The 22,072-nt window shown below is 43.5% G+C and overlaps 1 protein-coding gene across 1 annotated transcript in view; it reads right to left on the reverse strand.

Moving 5' to 3' along the window:
• Window positions 1-20,617, reverse strand: part of CA9 (carbonic anhydrase 9) — a 596,284-nt gene extending 575,667 nt beyond the window's left edge. Inside the window, exon 1 of the mRNA XM_073684598.1 lies at window positions 20,395-20,617. Coding sequence (XP_073540699.1) covers window positions 20,395-20,479 — 85 coding nt within the window. The 5' untranslated portion in view covers window positions 20,480-20,617. The remainder of the gene's footprint in view (window positions 1-20,394) is intronic.
• Window positions 20,618-22,072: the final 1,455 nt, after the last annotated feature.

The raw sequence follows: 22,072 nt of genomic DNA on the forward strand, positions 1-22,072 counted from the left end.
AGTCACTGTGTACATACATTACATTACTGATCCTGAGTTACCTCCTGTATTATACTCCAGAGCTGCACTCACTATTCGGCTGGTGCAGTCACTGTGTACATACATTACATTACTGATCCTGAGTTACATCCTGTATTGTACTCCAGAGCTGCACTCACTATTTGGCTGGTGCAGTCACTGTGTACATACATTACATTACTGATCCTGAGTTACCTCCTGTATTATACTCCAGAGCTGCACTCACTATTCTGCTGGTGCAGTCACTGTGTACATACATTACATTACTGATCCTGAGTTACATCCTAAATTGTACTCCAGAGCTGCACTCAGTATTCGGCTGGTGCAGTCACTGTGTACATACATTACATTACTGATCCTGAGTTACATCCTGTATTATACTCCAGAGCTGCACTCACTATTCTGCTGGTGCAGTCACTGTGTACATACATTACATTACTGATCCTGAGTTACATCCTGTATTATACTCCAGAGCTGCACTCACTATTCTGCTGGTGCAGTCACTGTGTACATACATTACATTACTGATCCTGAGTTACATCCTGTATTATACTCCAGAGCTGCACTCACTATTCTGCTGGTGCAGTCACTGTGTACATACATTACATTACTGATCCTGAGTTACATCCTGTATTATACTCCAGAGCTGCACTCACTATTCTGCTGGTGCAGTCACTGTGTACATACATTACATTACTGATCCTGAGTTACCTCCTGTATTATACTCCAGAGCTGCACTCACTATTCTGCTGGTGCAGTCACTGTGTACATACATTACATTACTGATCCTGAGTTACCTCCTGTATTATACTCCAGAGCTGCACTCACTATTCTGCTGGTGCAGTCACTGTGTACATACATTACATTACTGATCCTGAGTTACATCCTGTATTATACTCCAGAGCTGCACTCACTATTCTGCTGGTGCAGTCACTGTGTACATACATTACATTACTGATCCTGAGTTACCTCCTGTATTATTCTCCAGAGCTGCACTCACTATTCTGCTGGTGCAGTCACTGTGTACATACATTACATTACTGATCCTGAGTTTCATCCTGTATTATACCCCAGAGCTGCACTCACTATTCTGCTGGTGCAGTCACTGTGTACATACGTTACATTACTGATCCTGAGTTACCTCCTGTATTATACTCCAGAGCTGCACTCACTATTCTGCTGGTGCAGTCACTGTGTACATACATTACATTACTGATCCTGAGTTACCTCCTGTATTATACTCCAGAGCTGCACTCACTATTCTGCTGGTGCAGTCACTGTGTACATACATTACATTACTGATCCTGAGTTACATCCTGTATTATCCTCCAGAGCAGCACTCACTATTCTGCTGGTGCATTCACTGTGTACATACATTACATTACTGATCCTGAGTTACCTCCTGTATTATACTCCAGAGCTGCACTCATTTTTCTGCTGGTGGAGTCACTGTGTACATACACTACATTACTGATCCTGAGTTACCTCCTGTATTATACTCCAGAGCTGCACTCACTATTCGGCTGGTGCAGTCACTGTGTTCATACATTACATTACTGATCCTGAGTTACCTCCTGTATTATACTCCAGAGCTGCACTCACTATTCTGCTGGTGCAGTCACTGTGTACATACATTACATTACTGAGCCTGAGTTACATCCTGTATTATACTCCAGAGCTGCACTCACTATTCTGCTGGTGCAGTCACTGTGTACATTACATTACTGATCCTGAGTTACATCCTGTATTATACTCCAGAGCTGCACTCACTATTCTGCTGGTGCAGTCACTGTGTACATACATTACATTACTGATCCTGAGTTACATCCTGTATTATACTCCAGAGCTGCACTCACTATTCTGCTGGTGCAGTCACTGTGTACATACATTACATTACTGATCCTGAGTTACATCCTGTATTATACTCCAGAGCTGCACTCACTATTCGGCTGGTGCAGTCACTGTGTTCATACATTACATTACTGATCCTGAGTTACATCCTGTATTATACTCCAGAGCTGCACTCACTATTCTGCTGGTGCAGTCACTGTGTACATTACATTACTGATCCTGAGTTACATCCTGTATTATACCCCAGAGCTGCACTCACTATTCTGCTGGTGCAGTCCCTGTGTACATACATTACATTACTGATCCTGAGTTACATCCTGTATTGTACTCCAGAGCTGCACTCACTATTCTGCTGGTGCAGTCACTGTGTACATACATTACATTACTGATCCTGAGTTACATCCTGTATTATACTCCAGAGCTGCACTCACTATTCTGCTGGTGCAGTCACTGTGTACATACATTACATTACTGATCCTGAGTTACATCCTGTATTATACTCCAGAGCTGCACTCACTATTCTGCTGGTGGAGTCACTGTGTACATACATTACATTACTGATCCTGAGTTACATCCTGTATTATACTCCAGAGCTGCACTCACTATTCTTCTGGTGCAGTCACTGTGTATATACATTACATTACTGATCCTGTGTTACCTCCTGTATTATACTCCAGAGCTGCACTCACTATTCTGCTGGTGCAGTCACTGTGTACATACATTACATTACTGAACCTGAGTTACATCCTGTATTATACTCCAGAGCTGCACTCACTATTCTGCTGGTGCTGTCACTGTGTACATTACATTACTGATCCTGAGTTACATCCTGTATTATACTCCAGAGCTGCACTCACTATTCTGCTGGTGCAGTCACTCTGTACATACATTACATTACTGATCCTGAGTTACATCCTGTATTGTACTCCAGAGCTGCACTCACTATTCTGCTGGTGCAGTCACTGTGTACATACATTACATTACTGATCCTGAGTTACATCCTGTATTATACTCCAGAGCTGCACTCACTATTCTGCTGGTGCAGTCACTGTGTATATACATTACATTACTGATCCTGAGTTACATCCTGTATTGTACCCCAGAGCTGCACTCACTATTCTTCTGGTACAGTCACTGTGTACATACATTACATTACTGATCCTGAGTTACCTCTTGTATTATACTCCAGAGCTGCAATCACAATTCTGCTGGTGCAGTCACTGTGTACATACATTACATTACTGATCCTCAGTTACCCCCTGTATTATACTCCAGAGCTGCACTCACTATTCTGCTGGTGGAGTCACTGTGTACATACATTACATTACTGATCCTGAGTTACATCCTGTATTATACTCCAGAGCTGCACTCACTATTCTGCTGGTGCAGTCACTGTGTACATACATTACATTACTGATCCTGAGTTACCTCCTGTATTATACCCCAGAGCTGCACTCACTATTCTGCTGGTGGAGTCACTGTGTACATACATTACATTACTGATCCTGAGTTACATCCTGTATTATACTCCAGAGCTGCACTCACTATTCTGCTGGTGCAGTCACTGTGTACATACATTACATTACTGATCCTGAGTTACCTCTTGTATTATAATCCAGAGCTGCACTCACTATTCTGCTGGTGCAGTCACTGTGTACATACATTACATTACTGATCCTGAGTTACATCCTGTATTATACTCCAGAGCTGCACTCACTATTCTGCTGGTGCAGTCACTGTGTACATACATTACATTACTGATCCTGAGTTACATCCTGTATTATACTCTAGAGCTGCACTCACTATTCTGCTGGTGCAGTCACTGTGTACATACATTACATTACTGATCCTGAGTTACCTCCTGTATTATACTCCAGAGCTGCACTCACTATTCTGCTGGTGCAGTCACTGTGTACATACATTACATTACTGATCCTGAGTTACATCCTGTATTATAGTCCAGAGCTGCACTCACTATTCTGCTGGTGCAGTCACTGTGTACATACATTACATTACTGATCCTGAGTTACATCCTGTATTATACTCCAGAGCTGCACTCACTATTCTGCTGGTGCAGTCACTGTGTACATACATTACATTACTGATCCTGAGTTACATCCTGTATTATACTCCAGAGCTGCACTCACTATTCTGCTGGTGCAGTCACTGTGTACATACATTACATTACCGATTCTGAGTTACCTCCTGTATTATACTCCAGAGCTGCACTCACTATTCTGCTGGTGCAGTCACTGTGTACATACATTACATTACTGATCCTGAGTTACATCCTGTATTATACTCCAGAGCTGCACTCACTATTCTGCTGGTGCAGTCACTGTGTACATACATTACATTACTGATCCTGAGTTACATCCTGTATTATACTACAGAGCTGCACTCACTATTCTACTGGTGCAGTCACTGTGTACATACATTACATTACTGATCCAGAGTTACATCCTGTATTATACTCCAGTGCTGTACTCACTATTCTGCTGGTGCAATCACTGTGTACATACATTACATTACTGATCCCGAGTTACATCCTGTATTATACTCCAGAGCTGCACTCACTATTCTGCTGGTGCAGTCACTGTGTACATACATTACATTACTGATCCTGAGTTACATCCTGTATTATACCCCAGAGCTGCACTCACTATTCTGCTGGTGCAGTCTCTGTGTACATACATTACATTACTGATCCTGAGTTACATCCTGTATTATACTCCAGTGCTGTACTCACTATTCTGCTGGTGCAATCACTGTGTACATACATTACATTACTGATCCCGAGTTACATCCTGTATTATACTCCAGAGCTGCACTCACTATTCTGCTGGTGCAGTCACTGTGTACATACATTACATTACTGATCCTGAGTTACATCCTGTATTATACTCCAGAGCTGCACTCACTATTCTGCTGGTGCAGTCACTGTGTACATACATTACATTACTGATCCTGAGTTACCTCCTGTATTATACTCCAGAGCTGCACTCACTATTCTGCTGGTGCAGTCACTGTGTACATACATTACATTACTGATCCTGAGTTACATCCTGTATTATACTCCAGAGCTGCACTCACTATTCTGCTGGTGCAGTCACTGTGTACATACATTACATTACTGATCCTGAGTTACATCCTGTATTATACTCCAGAGCTGCACTCACTATTCTGCTGGTGCAGTCACTGTGTACATACATTACTGATCCTGAGTTACCTCCTGTATTATACTCCAGAGCTGCACTCACTGTTCTGCTGGTGCAGTCACTGTGTACATACATTACATTACTGATCCTGAGTTACCTCCTGTATTATACTCCAGAGCTGCACTCACTATTCTGCTGGTGCAGTCACTGTGTACATACATTACATTACTGATCCTGAGTTACCTCCTGTATTATACTCCAGAGCTGCACTCACTATTCTGCTGGTGCAGTCACTGTGTACATACATTACATTACTGATCCTGAGTTACATCCTGTATTATACTCCAGAGCTGCACTCACTATTCTGCTGGTGCAGTCACTGTGTACTTACATTACATTACTGATCCTGAGTTACATCCTGTATTATACTCCAGAGCTGCACTCACTATTCTGCTGGTGCAGTCACTGTGTACTTACATTACATTACTGATCCTGAGTTACCTCCTGTATTATACTCCAGAGCTGCACTCACTATTCTGCTGGTGCAGTCACTGTGTACATACATTACATTACTGATCCTGAGTTACATCCTGTATTATACTCCAGAGCTGCACTCACTATTCTGCTGGTGCAGTCACTGTGTACATACATTACTGATCCTGAGTTACACCCTGTATTATACTCCAGAGCTGCACTCACTTTTCTGCTGGTGCAGTCACTGTGTACATACATTACACTACTGATCCTGAGTTACATCCTGTATTATACTCCAGAGCTGCACTCACTATTCTGCTGGTGGAGTCACTGTGTACATACATTACATTACTGATCCTGAGTTACCTCCTGTACTATACTCCAGAGCTGCACTCACTATTCTGCTGGTGCAGTCACTGTGTACATACATTACATTACTGATCCTGAGTTACCCCCTGTATTATACTCCAGAGCTGCACTCACTATTCTGCTGGTGCAGTCACTGTGTACATACATTACATTACTGATCCTGAGTTACATTCTGTGTTATACTCCAGAGCTGCACTCACTATTCTGCTGGTGCAGTCACTGTGTACATACATTACTGATCCTGAGTTACCTCCTGTATTATACCCCAGAGCTGCACTCACTATTCTGCTGGTGCAGTCACTGTGTACATACATTACATTACTGATCCTGAGTTACATCCTGTATTATACTCCAGAGCTGCACTCACTATTCTGCTGCTGCAGTCACTGTGTACATACATTACATTACTGATCCTGAGTTACCTCCTGTATTATACTCTAGAGCTGCACTCACTATTCTGCTGGTGCAGTCACTGTGTATATATATTACATTTCTGATCCTGAGTTACCTCCTGTATTATACTCCAGAGCAGCACTCACTATTCTACTGGTGCAGTCACTGTGTTCATACATTACATTACTGATCCTGAGTTACATCCTGTATTATACTCCAGAGCTGCACTCACTATTCTGCTGGTGCAGTCACTGTGTACATACATTACATTTCTGATCCTGAGTTACATCCTGTATTATACTCCAGAGCTGCACTCACTATTCTGCTGGTGCAGTCACAGTGTACATACATTACATTACTGATCCTGAGTTACATCCTGTATTATACTCCAGAGCTGCACTCACTATTCTGCTGGTGCAGTCACTGTGTACATACATTGCATTGCTGATCCTGAGTTACCTCCTGTATTATACTCCAGAGCTGCCCTCACTATTCGGCTGGTGCAGTCACTGTGTACATACATTACATTACTGATCCTGAGTTACATCCTGTATTATACCCCAGAGCTGCACTCACTATTCTGCTGGTGCAGTCACTGTGTACATACATTACATTACTGATCCTGAGTTACCTCCTGTATTATACTCCAGAGCTGCACTCACTATTCGGCTGGTGCATTCACTGTGTACATACATTACATTACTGATCCTGAGTTACCTCCTGTATTATACTCCAGAGCTGCACTCACTATTCTGCTGGTGCAGTCACTGTGTACATACATTACATTACTGATCCTGAGTTACATCCTGTATTATACTCCAGAGCTGCGCTCACTATTCTGCTGGTGCAGTCACTGTGTACATACATTACATTACTGATCCTGAGTTACATCCTGTGTTATACTCCAGAGCTGCACTCACTATTCTGCTGGTGCAGTCACTGTGTACATACATTACATTACTGATCCTGAGTTACCTCCTGTATTATACTCCAGAGCTGCACTCACTATTCTGCTGGTGCAGTCACTGTGTACATACATTACATTACTGATCCTGAGTTACATCCTGTATTATACTCCAGAGCTGCACTCACTATTCTGCTGGTGCAGTCACTGTGTACATACATTACATTACTGATCCTGAGTTACCTCCTGTATTATACTCCAGAGCTGCACTCACTATTCTGCTGGTGCAGTCACTGTGTACATACATTACATTACTGATCCTGAGTTACATCCTGTATTATACTCCAGAGCTGCACTCACTATTCTGCTGGTGCAGTCACTGTGTACATACATTACATTACTGATCCTGAGTTACATCCTGTATTATACTCCAGAGCTGCACTCACTATTCTGCTGGTGCAGTCACTGTGTACATACATTACATTACTGATCCTGAGTTACCTCCTGTATTATACTCCAGAGCTGCACTCACTATTCTGCTGGTGCAGTCACTGTGTACATACATTACATTACTGATCCTGAGATACATCCTGTATTATACTCCAGAGCTGCACTCACTATTCTGCTGGTGCAGTCACTGTGTACATACATTACATTACTGATCCTGAGTTACCTCCTGTATTATACTCCAGAGCTGCACTCACTATTCTGCTGGTGCAGTCACTGTGTACATACATTACATTACTGATCCTGAGTTACCTCCTGTATTATACTCCAGAGCTGCACTCACTATTCTGCTGGTGCAGTCACTGTGTACATACATTACATTACTGATCCTGAGTTACATCCTGTATTATACTCCAGAGCTGCACTCACTATTCTGCTGGTGCAGTCACTGTGTACATACATTACATTACTGATCCTGAGTTACCTCCTGTATTATACTCCAGAGCTGCACTCACTATTCTGCTGGTGCAGTCACTGTGTACATACATTACATTACTGATCCTGAGTTACATCCTGTATTATACTCCAGAGCTGCACTCACTATTCTGCTGGAGCAGTCACTGTGTACATACATTACATTACTGATCCTGAGTTACATCCTGTATTATACTCCAGAGCAGCACTCACTATTCTGCTGGTGCAGTCACTGTGTACATACATTACATTACTGATCCTGAGTTACATCCTGTATTATACTCCAGAGCTGCACTCACTATTCTGCTGGTGCAGTCACTGTGTACATACATTACATTACTGATCCTGAGTTACATCCTGTATTATACTCCAGAGCAGCACTCACTATTCTGCTGGTGCAGTCACTGTGTACATACATTACATTACTGATTCTGAGTTACATCCTGTATTATACTCCAGAGCTGCACTCACTATTCTGCTGGTGCAGTCACTGTGTACATACATTACATTACTGATCCTGAGTTACATCCTGTATTATACTCCAGAGCTGCACTCACTATTCTGCTGGTGCAGTCACTGTGTACATACATTACATTACTGATCCTGAGTTACATCCTGTATTATACTCCAGAGCTGCGCTCACTATTCTGCTGGTGCAGTCACTGTGTACATACATTACATTACTGATCCTGAGTTACATCCTGTATTATACTCCAGAGCTGCACTCACTATTCTGCTGGTGCAGTCACTGTGTACATACATTACATTACTGATCCTGAGTTACATCCTGTATTATACTCCAGAGCTGCGCTCACTATTCTGCTGGTGCAGTCACTGTGTACATACATTACATTACTGATCCTGAGTTACCTCCTATATTATACTCCAGAGCTGCACTCACTATTCTGCTGGTGCAGTCACTGTGTGCATACATTACATTACTGATCCTGAGTTACATCCTGTATTATACCCCAGAGCTGCACTCACTATTCTGCTGGTGCAGTCACTGTGTGCATGCATTACATTACTGATCCTGAGTTACATCCTGTATTATACCCCAGAGCTGCACTCACTATTCTGCTGGTGCAGTCACTGTGTGCATGCATTACATTACTGATCCTGAGTTACATCCTGTATTATACTCCAGAGCTGCGCTCACTATTCTGCTGGTGCAGTCACTGTGTACATACATTACATTACTGATCCTGAGTTACCTCCTATATTATACTCCAGAGCTGCACTCACTATTCTGCTGGTGCAGTCACTGTGTGCATGCATTACATTACTGATCCTGAGTTACATCCTGTATTATACCCCAGAGCTGCACTCACTATTCTGCTGGTGCAGTCACTGTGTACATACATTACATTACTGATCCTGAGTTACCTCCTATATTATACTCCAGAGCTGCACTCACTATTCTGCTGGTGCAGTCACTGTGTGCATACATTACATTACTGATCCTGAGTTACATCCTGTATTATACTCCAGAGCTGCACTCACTATTCTGCTGGTGCAGTCACTGTGTGCATGCATTACATTACTGATCCTGAGTTACATCCTGTATTATACTCCAGAGCTGCACTCACTATTCTGCTGGTGCAGTGACTGTGTACATACATTACTGATCCTGAGTTACCTCCTGTATTATACTCCAGAGCTGCACTCACTATTCTGCTGGTGCAGTCACTGTGTACATACATTACATTACTGATCCTGAGTTACATCCTGTATTATACTCCAGAGCTGCAGTCACTATTCTGCTGGTGGAGTCACTGTGTACATACATTACATTACTGATCCTGAGTTACATCCTGTATTATACTCCAGAGCTGCACTCACTATTCTGCTGGTGCAGTCACTGTGTACATACATTACATTACTGATCCTGAGTTACATCCTGTATTATACTCCAGAGCAGCACTCACTGTTCTGCTGGTGCAGTCACTGTGTACATACATTACATTACTGATCCTGAGTTACATCCTGTATTATACTCCAGAGCTGCACTCACTATTCTGCTGGTGCAGTCACTGTGTACTTACATTACATTACTGATCCTGAGTTACATCCTGTATTATACTCCAGAGCTGCACTCACTATTCTGCTGGTGCAGTCACTGTGTACATACACTACATTACTGATCCTGAGTTACATCCTGTATTATACTCCAGAGCTGCACTCACTATTATGCTGGTGCAGTCACTGTGTATATACATTACATTACTGATCCTGAGTTACATCCTGTATTATACTCCAGAGCTGCACTCACTATTCGGCTGGTGCAGTCACTGTGTATATACATTACATTACTGATCCTGAGTTACATCCTGTATTATACTCCAGAGCTGCACTCACTATTCTGCTGGTGCAGTCACTGTGTACATACATTACATTACTGATCCTGAGTTACATCCTGTATTATACTCCAGAGCTGCACTCACTATTCTGCTGGTGCAGTCACTGTGTACATACATTACATTACTGATCCTGAGTTACCTCCTGTATTATACCCCAGAGCTGCACTCACTATTCTGCTGGTGCAGTCACTGTGTACATACATTACATTACTGATCCTGAGTTACATCCTGTATTATACTCCAGAGCTGCACTCACTATTCTGCTGGTGTAGTCACTGTGTACATACATTACATTACTGATCCTGAGTTACCTCCTGTATTATACCCCAGAGCTGCACTCACTATTCTGCTGGTGTAGTCACTGTGTACATACATTACATTACTGATCCTGAGTTACCTCCTGTATTATACTCCAGAGCTGCACTCACTATTCTGCTGGTGCAGTCACTGTGTACATACATTACATTACTGATCCTGAGTTACATCCTGTATTATACTCCAGAGCTGCACTCACTATTCTGCTGGTGTAGTCACTGTGTACATACATTACATTACTGATCCTGAGTTACATCCTGTATTATACTCCAGAGCTGCACTCACTATTATGCTGGTGCAGTCACTGTGTACATACATTACATTACTGATCCTGAGTTACATCCTGTATTATACTCCAGAGCTGCACTCACTATTCTGCTGGTGCAGTCACTGTGTACATACATTACATTACTGATCCTGAGTTACCTCCTGTATTATACTCTAGAGCTGCACTCACTATTCTGCTGGTGCAGTCACTGTGTACATACATTACATTACTGATCCTGAGTTACCTCCTGTATTATACTCCAGAGCTGCACTCACTATTCTGCTGGTGCAGTCACTGTGTATATACATTACATTACTGATCCTGAGTTACATCCTGTATTATACTCCAGAGCTGCACTCACTATTCTGCTGGTGCAGTCACTGTGTACATACATTACATTACTGATCCTGAGTTACATCCTGTATTATACTCTAGAGCTGCACTCACTATTCTGCTGGTGCAGTCACTGTGTACATACATTACATTACTGATCCTGAGTTACCTCCTGTATTATACTCCAGAGCTGCACTCACTATTCTGCTGGTGCAGTCACTGTGTATATACATTACATTACTGATCCTGAGTTACATCCTGTATTATACTCCAGAGCTGCACTCACTATTCTGCTGGTGCAGTCACTGTGTATATACATTACATTTCTGATCCTGAGTTACCTCCTGTATTATACTCTAGAGCTGCACTCACTATTCTGCTGGTGCAGTCACTGTGTACATACATTACATTACTGATCCTGAGTTACCTCCTGTATTATACTCCAGAGCTGCACTCACTATTCTGCTGGTGCAGTCACTGTGTATATACATTACATTACTGATCCTGAGTTACATCCTGTATTATACTCCAGAGCTGCACTCACTATTCTGCTGGTGCAGTCACTGTGTACATACATTACATTACTGATCCTGAGTTACATCCTGTATTATACCCCAGAGCTGCACTCACTATTCTGCTGGTGCAGTCACTGTGTACATACATTACATTACTGATCCTGAGTTACATCCTGTATTATACTCCAGAGCTGCACTCACTATTCTGCTGGTGCAGTCACTGTGTACATACATTACATTACTGATCCTGAGTTACATCCTGTATTATGCTCCAGATCTGCACTCACTATTCTGCTGGTGTAGTCACTGTGTACATACATTACATTACTGATCCTGAGTTACATCCTGTATTATACTCCAGAGCTGCACTCACTATTCTGCTGGTGCAGTCACTGTGTACATACATTACATTACTGATCCTGAGTTACATCCTGTATTATACTCCAGAGCTGCACTCACTATTCTGCTGGTGCAGTCACTGTGTACATACATTACATTACTGATCCTGAGTTACATCCTGTATTATACTCCAGAGCTGCACTCACTATTCTGCTGGTGCAGTCACTGTGTACATACATTACATTACTGATCCTGAGTTACATCCTGTATTATACTCCAGATCTGCACTCACTATTCTGCTGGTGCAGTCACTGTGTACATACATTACATTACTGATCCTGAGTTACATCCTGTATTATACTCCAGAGCTGCACTCACTATTCTGCTGGTGTAGTCACTGTGTACATACATTACATTACTGATCCTGAGTTACCTCCTGTATTATACTCCAGAGCTGCACTCACTATTCTGCTGGTGCAGTCACTGTGTATATACATTACATTACTGATCCTGAGTTACCTCCTGTATTATACTCCAGAGCTGCACTCACTATTCTGCTGGTGCAGTCACTGTGTACATACATTACATTACTGATCCTGAGTTACTTCCTGTATTATACTCCAGATCTGCACTCACTATTCTGCTGGTGCAGTCACTGTGTACATACATTACATTACTGATCCTGAGTTACCTCCTGTATTATACTCCAGAGCTGCACTCACTATTCTGCTGGTGCAGTCACTGTGTACATACATTACATTACTGATCCTGAGTTACTTCCTGTATTATACTCCAGATCTGCACTCACTATTCTGCTGGTGCAGTCACTGTGTACATACATTACATTACTGATCCTGAGTTACATCCTGTATTATACTCCAGAGCTGCACTCACTATTCTGCTGGAGCAGTCACTGTGTACATACATTACATTACTGATCCTGAGTTACCTCCTGTATTATACTCCAGAGCTGCACTCACTATTCTGCTGGTGGAGTCACTGTGTACATACATTACATTACTGATCCTGAGTTACCTCCTTTATTATACTCCAGAGCTGCACTCACTATTCTGCTGGTGCAGTCACTGTGTACATACATTACATTACTGATCCTGAGTTACCTCCTGTATTATACTCCAGAGCTGCACTCACTATTCTGCTGGTGCAGTCACTGTGTATATACATTACATTACTGATCCTGAGTTACCTCCTGTATTATACTCCAGAGCTGCACTCACTATTCTGCTGGTGTAGTCACTGTGTACATACATTACATTACTGATCCTGAGTTACATCCTGTATTATACTCCAGAGCTGCACTCACTATTCTGCTGGTGCAGTCACTGTGTACATACATTACATTACTGATCCTGAGTTACATCCTGTATTATACTCCAGAGCTGCACTCACTATTCTGCTGGTGCAGTCACTGTGTACATACATTACATTACTGATCCTGAGTTACATCCTGTGTTATACTTCAGAGCTGCACTCACTATTCTGCTGGTGCAGTCACTGTGTACATACATTACATTACTGATCCTGAGTTACCTCCTGTATTATACTCCAGAGCTGCACTCACTATTCTGCTGGTGTAGTCACTGTGTACATACATTACATTACTGATCCTGAGTTACATCCTGTATTATACTCCAGAGCTGCACTCACTATTCTGCTGGTGCAGTCACTGTGTACATACATTACATTACTGATCCTGAGTTACATCCTGTATTATACTCCAGAGCTGCACTCACTATTCTGCTGGTGCAGTCACTGTGTACATACATTACATTTCTGATCCTGAGTTACCTCCTGTATTATACTCTAGAGCTGCACTCACTATTCTGCTGGTGCAGTCACTGTGTACATACATTACATTACTGATCCTGAGTTACATCCTGTATTATACTCCAGAGCTGCACTCACTATTCTGCTGGTGCAGTCACTGTGTACATAAATTACATTACTGATCCTGAGTTACATCCTGTATTATACTCCAGAGCTGCACTCACTATTCTGCTGGTGCAGTCACTGTGTACATACATTACATTACTGATCCTGAGTTACCTCCTGTATTATACTCCAGAGCTGCACTCACTATTCTGCTGGTGCAGTCACTGTGTACATACATTACATTACTGATCCTGAGTTACATCCTGTATTATACCCCAGAGCGGCACTCACTATTCTGCTGGTGCAGTCACTGTGTACATACATTACATTACTGATCCTGAGTTACCTCCTGTATTATACTCCAGAGCTGCACTCACTATTCTGCTGGTGCAGTCACTGTGTATATACATTACATTACTGATCCTGAGTTACATCCTGTATTATACTCCAGAGCTGCACTCACTATTCTGCTGGTGCAGTCACTGTGTACATACATTACATTACTGATCCTGTGTTACATCCTGTATTATACTCCAGAGCTGCACTCACTATTCTGCTGGTGTAGTCACTGTGTACATACATTACATTACTGATCCTGAGTTACCTCCTGTATTATACTCCAGAGCTGCACTCACTATTCTGCTGGTGCAGTCACTGTGTATATACATTACATTACTGATCCTGAGTTACATCCTGTATTATACTCCAGAGCTGCACTCACTATTCTGCTGGTGCAGTCACTGTGTACATACATTACATTACTGATCCTGAGTTACATCCTGTATTATACTCCAGAGCTGCACTCACTATTCTGCTGGTGTAGTCACTGTGTACATACATTACATTACTGATCCTGAGTTACCTCCTGTATTATACTCCAGAGCTGCACTCACTATTCTGCTGGTGCAGTCACTGTGTACATACATTACATTACTGATCCTGAGTTACCTCCTGTATTATACTCCAGAGCTGCACTCACTATTCTGCTGGTGCAGTCACTGTGTACATACATTACATTACTGATCCTGAGTTACATCCTGTATTATACTCCAGAGCTGCACTCACTATTCTGCTGGTGCAGTCACTGTGTACATACATTACATTACTGATCCTGTGTTACATCCTGTATTATACTCCAGAGCTGCACTCACTATTCTGCTGGTGCAGTCACTGTGTATATACATTACATTACTGATCCTGAGTTACCTCCTGTATTATACTCCAGAGCTGCACTCACTATTCTGCTGGTGCAGTCACTGTGTACATACATTACATTACTGATCCTGAGTTACATCCTGTGTTATACTCCAGAGCTGCACTCACTATTCTGCTGGTGCAGTCACTGTGTACATACATTACATTACTGATCCTGAGTTACTTCCTGTATTATACTCCAGAGCTGCACTCACTATTCTGCTGGTGTAGTCACTGTGTACATACATTACATTACTGATCCTGAGTTACATCCTGTATTATACTCCAGAGCTGCACTCACTATTCTGCTGGTGCAGTCACTGTGTACATACATTACATTACTGATCCTGAGTTACATCCTGTGTTATACTCCAGAGCTGCACTCACTATTCTGCTGGTGCAGTCACTGTGTACATACATTACATTACTGATCCTGAGTTACATCCTGTATTATACTCCAGAGCTGCACTCACTATTCTGCTGGTGCAGTCACTGTGTACATACATTACATTACTGATCCTGAGTTACATCCTGTATTATACTCCAGAGCAGCACTCACTATTCTACTGGTGCAGTCACTGTGTACATACATTACATTACTGATCCTGAGTTACCTCCTGTATTATACTCCAGAGCTGCACTCACTATTCTGCTGGTGTAGTCACTGTGTACATACATTACATTACTGATCCTGAGTTACATCCTGTATTATACTCCAGAGCTGCACTCACTATTCTGCTGGTGCAGTCACTGTGTACATACATTACATTACTGATCCTGAGTTACATCCTGTATTATACTCCAGAGCTGCACTCACTATTCTGCTGGTGCAGTCACTGTGTACATACATTACATTACTGATCCTGAGTTACATCCTGTATTATACTCCAGAGCTGCACTCACTATTCTGCTGGTGCAGTCACTGTGCACATACATTACATTACTGATCCTGAGTTACCTCCTGTATTATACTCCAGAGCTGCACTCACTATTCTGCTGGTGCAGTCACTGTGTACATACATTACATTACTGATCCTGAGTTACATCCTGTATTATACTCCAGAGCTGCACTCACTATTCTGCTGGTGCAGTCACTGTGTACATACATTACATTACTGATCCTGAGTTACATCCTGTATTATACTCCAGAGCTGCACTCACTATTCTGCTGGTGCAGTCACTGTGTACATACATTACATTACTGATCCTGAGTTACATACATCCTGTATTATACTCCAGAGCTGCACTCACTATTCTGCTGGTGCAGTCACTGTGTACATACATTACATTACTGATCCTGAGTTACATCCTGTATTATACTGCAGAGCTGCACTCACTATTCTGCTGGTGCAGTCACTGTGCACATACATTACATTACTGATCCTGAGTTACCTCCTGTATTATACTCCAGAGCTGCACTCACTATTCTGCTGGTGCAGTCACTGTGTACATACATTACATTACTGATCCTGAGTTACATCCTGTATTATACTCCAGAGCTGCACTCACTATTCTGCTGGTGCAGTCACTGTGTACATACATTACATTACTGATCCTGAGTTACATCCTGTATTATACTCCAGAGCTGCACTCACTATTCTGCTGGTGCAGTCACTGTGTACATACATTACATTACTGATCCTGAGTTACATACATCCTGTATTATACTCCAGAGCTGCACTCACTATTCTGCTGGTGCAGTCACTGTGTACATACATTACATTACTGATCCTGAGTTACCTCCTGTATTATACTCCAGAGCTGCACTCACTATTCTGCTGGTGCAGTCACTGTGTACATACATTACATTACTGATCCTGAGTTATATCCTGTATTATCCTCCAGAGCTGCACTCACTATTCTGCTGGTGCAGTCACTGTGTACATACATTACATTACTGATCCTGAGTTACCTCCTGTATTATACTCCAGAGCTGCACTCACTATTCTGCTGGTGCAGTCACTGTGTACATACATTACATTACTGATCCTGAGTTACATCCTGTATTATACTCCAGAGCTGCACTCACTATTCTGCTGGTGCAGTCACTGTGTACATACATTACATTACTGATCCTGAGTTACATCCTGTATTATACTCCAGAGCTGCACTCACTATTCTGCTGGTGCAGTCACTGTGTACATACATTACTGATCCTGAGTTACATCCTGTATTATACTCCAGAGCTGCACTCACTATTCTGCTGGTGCAGTCACTGTGTACATACATTACATTACTGATCCTGAGTTACATCCTGTATTATACTCCAGAGCTGCACTCACTATTCTGCTGGTGCAGTCACTGTGTACATACATTACATTACTGATCCTGAGTTACCTCCTGTATTATACTCCAGAGCTGCACTCACTATTCTGCTGGTGCAGTCACTGTGTACATACATTACATTACTGATCCTGAGTTACATCCTGTATTATACTCCAGAGCTGCACTCACTATTCTGCTGGTGCAGTCACTGTGTACATACATTACATTACTGATCCTGAGTTACCTCCTGTATTATACTCCAGAGCTGCACTCACTATTCTGCTGGTGCAGTCACTGTGTACATACATTACATTACTGATCCTGAGTTACATCCTGTATTATACTCCAGAGCTGCACTCACTATTCTGCTGGTGCAGTCACTGTGTACATACATTATATTACTGATCCTGAGTTACCTCCTGTATTATACTCCAGAGCTGCACTCACTATTCTGCTGGTGCAGTCACTGTGTACATACATTACATTACTGATCCTGAGTTACATCCTGTATTATACTCCAGAGCTGCACTCACTATTCTGCTGGTGCAGTCACTGTGTATATACATTACATTACTGATCCTGAGTTACATCCTGTATTATACTCCAGAGCTGCACTCACTATTCTGCTGGTGCAGTCACTGTGTACATACATTACATTACTGATCCTGAGTTACATCCTGTATTATACTCCAGAGCTGCACTCACTATTCTGCTGGTGCAGTCACTGTGTACATACATTACATGACTGATCCTGAGTTACATCCTGTATTATACTCCAGAGCTGCACTCACTATTCTGCTGGTGCAGTCACTGTGTACATACATTACATTACTGATCCTGAGTTACCTCTTGTATTATACCCCAGAGCTGCACTCACTATTCTGTTGGTGCAGTCACTGTGTACATACATTATATTACTGATCCTGAGTTACATCCTGTATTATACTCCAGAGCTGCACTCACTATTCTGCTGGTGCAGTCACTGTGTACATACATTACATTACTGATCCTGAGTTACATCCTGTATTATACTCCAGAGCTGCACTCACTGTTCTGCTGGTGCAGTCACTGTGTACATACATTACATTACTGATCCTGAGTTACCTCCTGTATTATACTCCAGAGCTGCACTCACTATTCTGCTGGTGCAGTCACTGTGTACATACATTACATGACTGATCCTGAGTTACATCCTGTATTATACTCCAGAGCTGCACTCACTATTCTGCTGGTGCAGTCACTGTGTACATACATTACATTACTGATCCTGAGTTACCTCTTGTATTATACCCCAGAGCTGCACTCACTATTCTGTTGGTGCAGTCACTGTGTACATACATTACATTACTGATCCTGAGTTACATCCTGTATTATACTCCAGAGCTGCACTCACTATTCTGCTGGTGCAGTCACTGTGTACATACATTACATGACTGATCCTGAGTTACATCCTGTATTATACTCCAGAGCTGCACTCACTATTCTGCTGGTGCAGTCACTGTGTACATACATTACATTACTGATCCTGAGTTACCTCTTGTATTATACCCCAGAGCTGCACTCACTATTCTGTTGGTGCAGTCACTGTGTACATACATTACATTACTGATCCTGAGTTACATCCTGTATTATACTCCAGAGCTGCACTCACTATTCTGCTGGTGCAGTCACTGTGTACATACATTACATTACTGATCCTGAGTTACCTCTTGTATTATACCCCAGAGCTGCACTCACTATTCTGTTGGTGCAGTCACTGTGTACATACATTATATTACTGATCCTGAGTTACATCCTGTATTATACTCCAGAGCTGCACTCACTATTCTGCTGGTGCAGTCACTGTGTACATACATTACATTACTGATCCTGAGTTACATCCTGTATTATACTCCAGAGCTGCACTCACTGTTCTGCTGGTGCAGTCACTGTGTACATACATTACATTACTGATCCTGAGTTACCTCCTGTATTATACTCCAGAGCTGCACTCACTATTCTGCTGGTGCAGTCACTGTGTACATACATTACATGACTGATCCTGAGTTACATCCTGTATTATACTCCAGAGCTGCACTCACTATTCTGCTGGTGCAGTCACTGTGTACATACATTACATTACTGATCCTGAGTTACATCCTGTATTATACTCCAGAGCTGCACTCACTATTCTGCTGGTGGAGTCACTGTGTACATACATTACATTACTGATCCTGAGTTACATCCTGTATTATACTCCAGAGCTGTACTCACTATTCTGCTGGTGCAGTCACTGTGTACATACATTACATTACTGATCCTGAGTTACATCCTGCATTATACTCCAGAGCTGCACTCACTATTCTGCTGGTGCAGTCACTGTGTACATACATTACATTACTGATCCTGAGTTACATCCTGTATTATACTCCAGAGCTGCACTCACTATTCTGCTGGTGCAGTCACTGTGTACATACATTACATTACTGATCCTGAGTTACATCCTGTATTATACTCCAGAGCTGCACTCACTATTCTGCTGGTGCAGTCACTGTGTACATACATTACATTACTGATCCTGAGTTACCTCCTGTATTATACTCCAGAGCTGCACTCACTATTCTGCTGGTGCAGTCACTGTGTACATACATTACATTACTGATCCTGAGTTACACCCTGTATTATACTCCAGAGCTGCACTCACTATTGATCCTGTACTGAGTGGTGTATCTAATCCAGTAATGTGGGATACATCTGCTGAGTGGTGTATCTAAGCCTATGCTGTGTGATGCAGTCTCAGCGGTGCACACACCTGCAGCTATGACACATACATGGGGTCCCTCACCTGCAGGGTGGTCCTCCCCGGTCCCGCGGGCCCCCAGCTGCACACAGGTGAGGATCAGCAGCGCTCTCAGTCCCCGCTGCTCCATGTCCGGCGTCTCCTCCGCTCAGGATCCTTCTCAGGACGCTGACGGTGAATGAAGCAGATGATTCTGTGATCCGGTGTTAATCTCTCGGAGAGCGCTGTAATCTCTGCCTCTGGTCTCTGCCGCTGGTCTCTGCCGCTGGTCTCTGCCGCTGATCTCTGCCGCTGATCTCTGCCGCTGGTCTGTGCGCTGGTCTCTGCCGCTGGTCTGTGCGCTGGTCTCTGCCGCTGGTCTCTGCCGCTGGTCTCTGCTGCTGATCTCTGCCGCTGATCTCTGCCGCTGGTCTCTGCCGCTGATCTGTGCGCTGGTCTCTGCCGCTGGTCTCTGCCACTGGTCTCTGCTGCTGATCTCTGCCGCTGATCTCTGCCGCTGATCTCTGCCGCTGGTCTCTGCCGCTGATCTCTGCCGCTGATCTGTGCGCTGGTCTCTGCCGCTGATCTCTGCCGCTGATCTGTGCGCTGGTCTCTGCCGCTCGTCTCTGCGCTCGTCACTGCCGCTGGTCTCTGCCGCTGATCTCTGCCTCTGATCTCTGCCGCTCGTCTCTGCCGCTCGTCTCTGCGCTCGTCTCTGCCGCTGATCACTGCCGCTGATCTCTGCCTCTGATCTCTGCCGCTCGTCTCTGCCGCTCGTCTCTGCCGCTCGTCTCTGCCGCTGGTCTCTGCCGCTGATCTCTGCCTCTGATCTCTGCCGCTGGTCTCTGCCGCTCGTCTCTGCGCTCGTCTCTGCCGCTCGTCTCTGCCGCTCGTCTCTGTGCTCGTCTCTGCCGCTGATCTCTGCCGCTGTTCTCTGCCGCTCGTCTCTGCGCTCGTCTCTGCGCTCGTCTCTGCCGCTCGTCTCTGCCGCTCGTCTCTGCTGCTCTCTCCAGCAGTGGAGCTGTGGTCTGATCAGTGTCCAGCAGCGTCCGTCCAGGACTTGGTCCCAGCAGTGATTGGAGGAGGTACATGACCATATCTGTGTGTGGAGGACGGCAGTGGATGTGTGCACAGCGCCTTGTAAAAGTCTTCACACCCCGTGAACTTTTCCACACTTTCTCACGTTACATCCACAATCTTAAATGTATTTTATTGAGATTTTCTGTGATACAAAGTAACGAGTTTAGTGACGAGTAAAGAGAATCCTACGGGGTGTACTAATTATATCATAAGTATAAATCTGAACATTGTGAGGTGCATTACTATTCAGCCCCCGAGTCAGTACTTAGTAGGACCACCACTCTCTGCAATTACTGCTGCAATCTTTGGGGTCTGCCTCTCCCACCGTCTTCTGCCACAGTCTTCTGGGGTCTGTCTCTCCTATCTTTTGCTGCAGTCTTCTAGGGTCTGTCTCTCCCACCTTCCTCTGCTGCAGTCTTTTGGGGGCTGTCTCTCCAGCTTTCGCTGCAGTCTTTTGGGGTCTGTCTCTCCTATCTTTTGCTGCAGTCTTTTGGGGTCTGTCTCTCCCACCTTCCTCTGCTGCAGTCTTTTGGGGGCTGTCTCTCCAGCTTTCGCTGCAGTCTTTTGGGGTCTGTCTCTCCCATCTTTTGCTGCAGTCTTTTGGGGTCTGTCTCTCCCACCTTCCTCTGCTGCAGTCTTTTGGGGGCTGTCTCTCCAGCTTTCG

Source organism: Phyllobates terribilis, unplaced genomic scaffold, assembly GCF_046119375.1.
Source record: "Phyllobates terribilis strain yellow unplaced genomic scaffold, ASM4611937v1 Scaffold_1__5_contigs__length_1240528914, whole genome shotgun sequence".
Classification (NCBI taxonomy): domain Eukaryota; kingdom Metazoa; phylum Chordata; class Amphibia; order Anura; family Dendrobatidae; genus Phyllobates; species Phyllobates terribilis.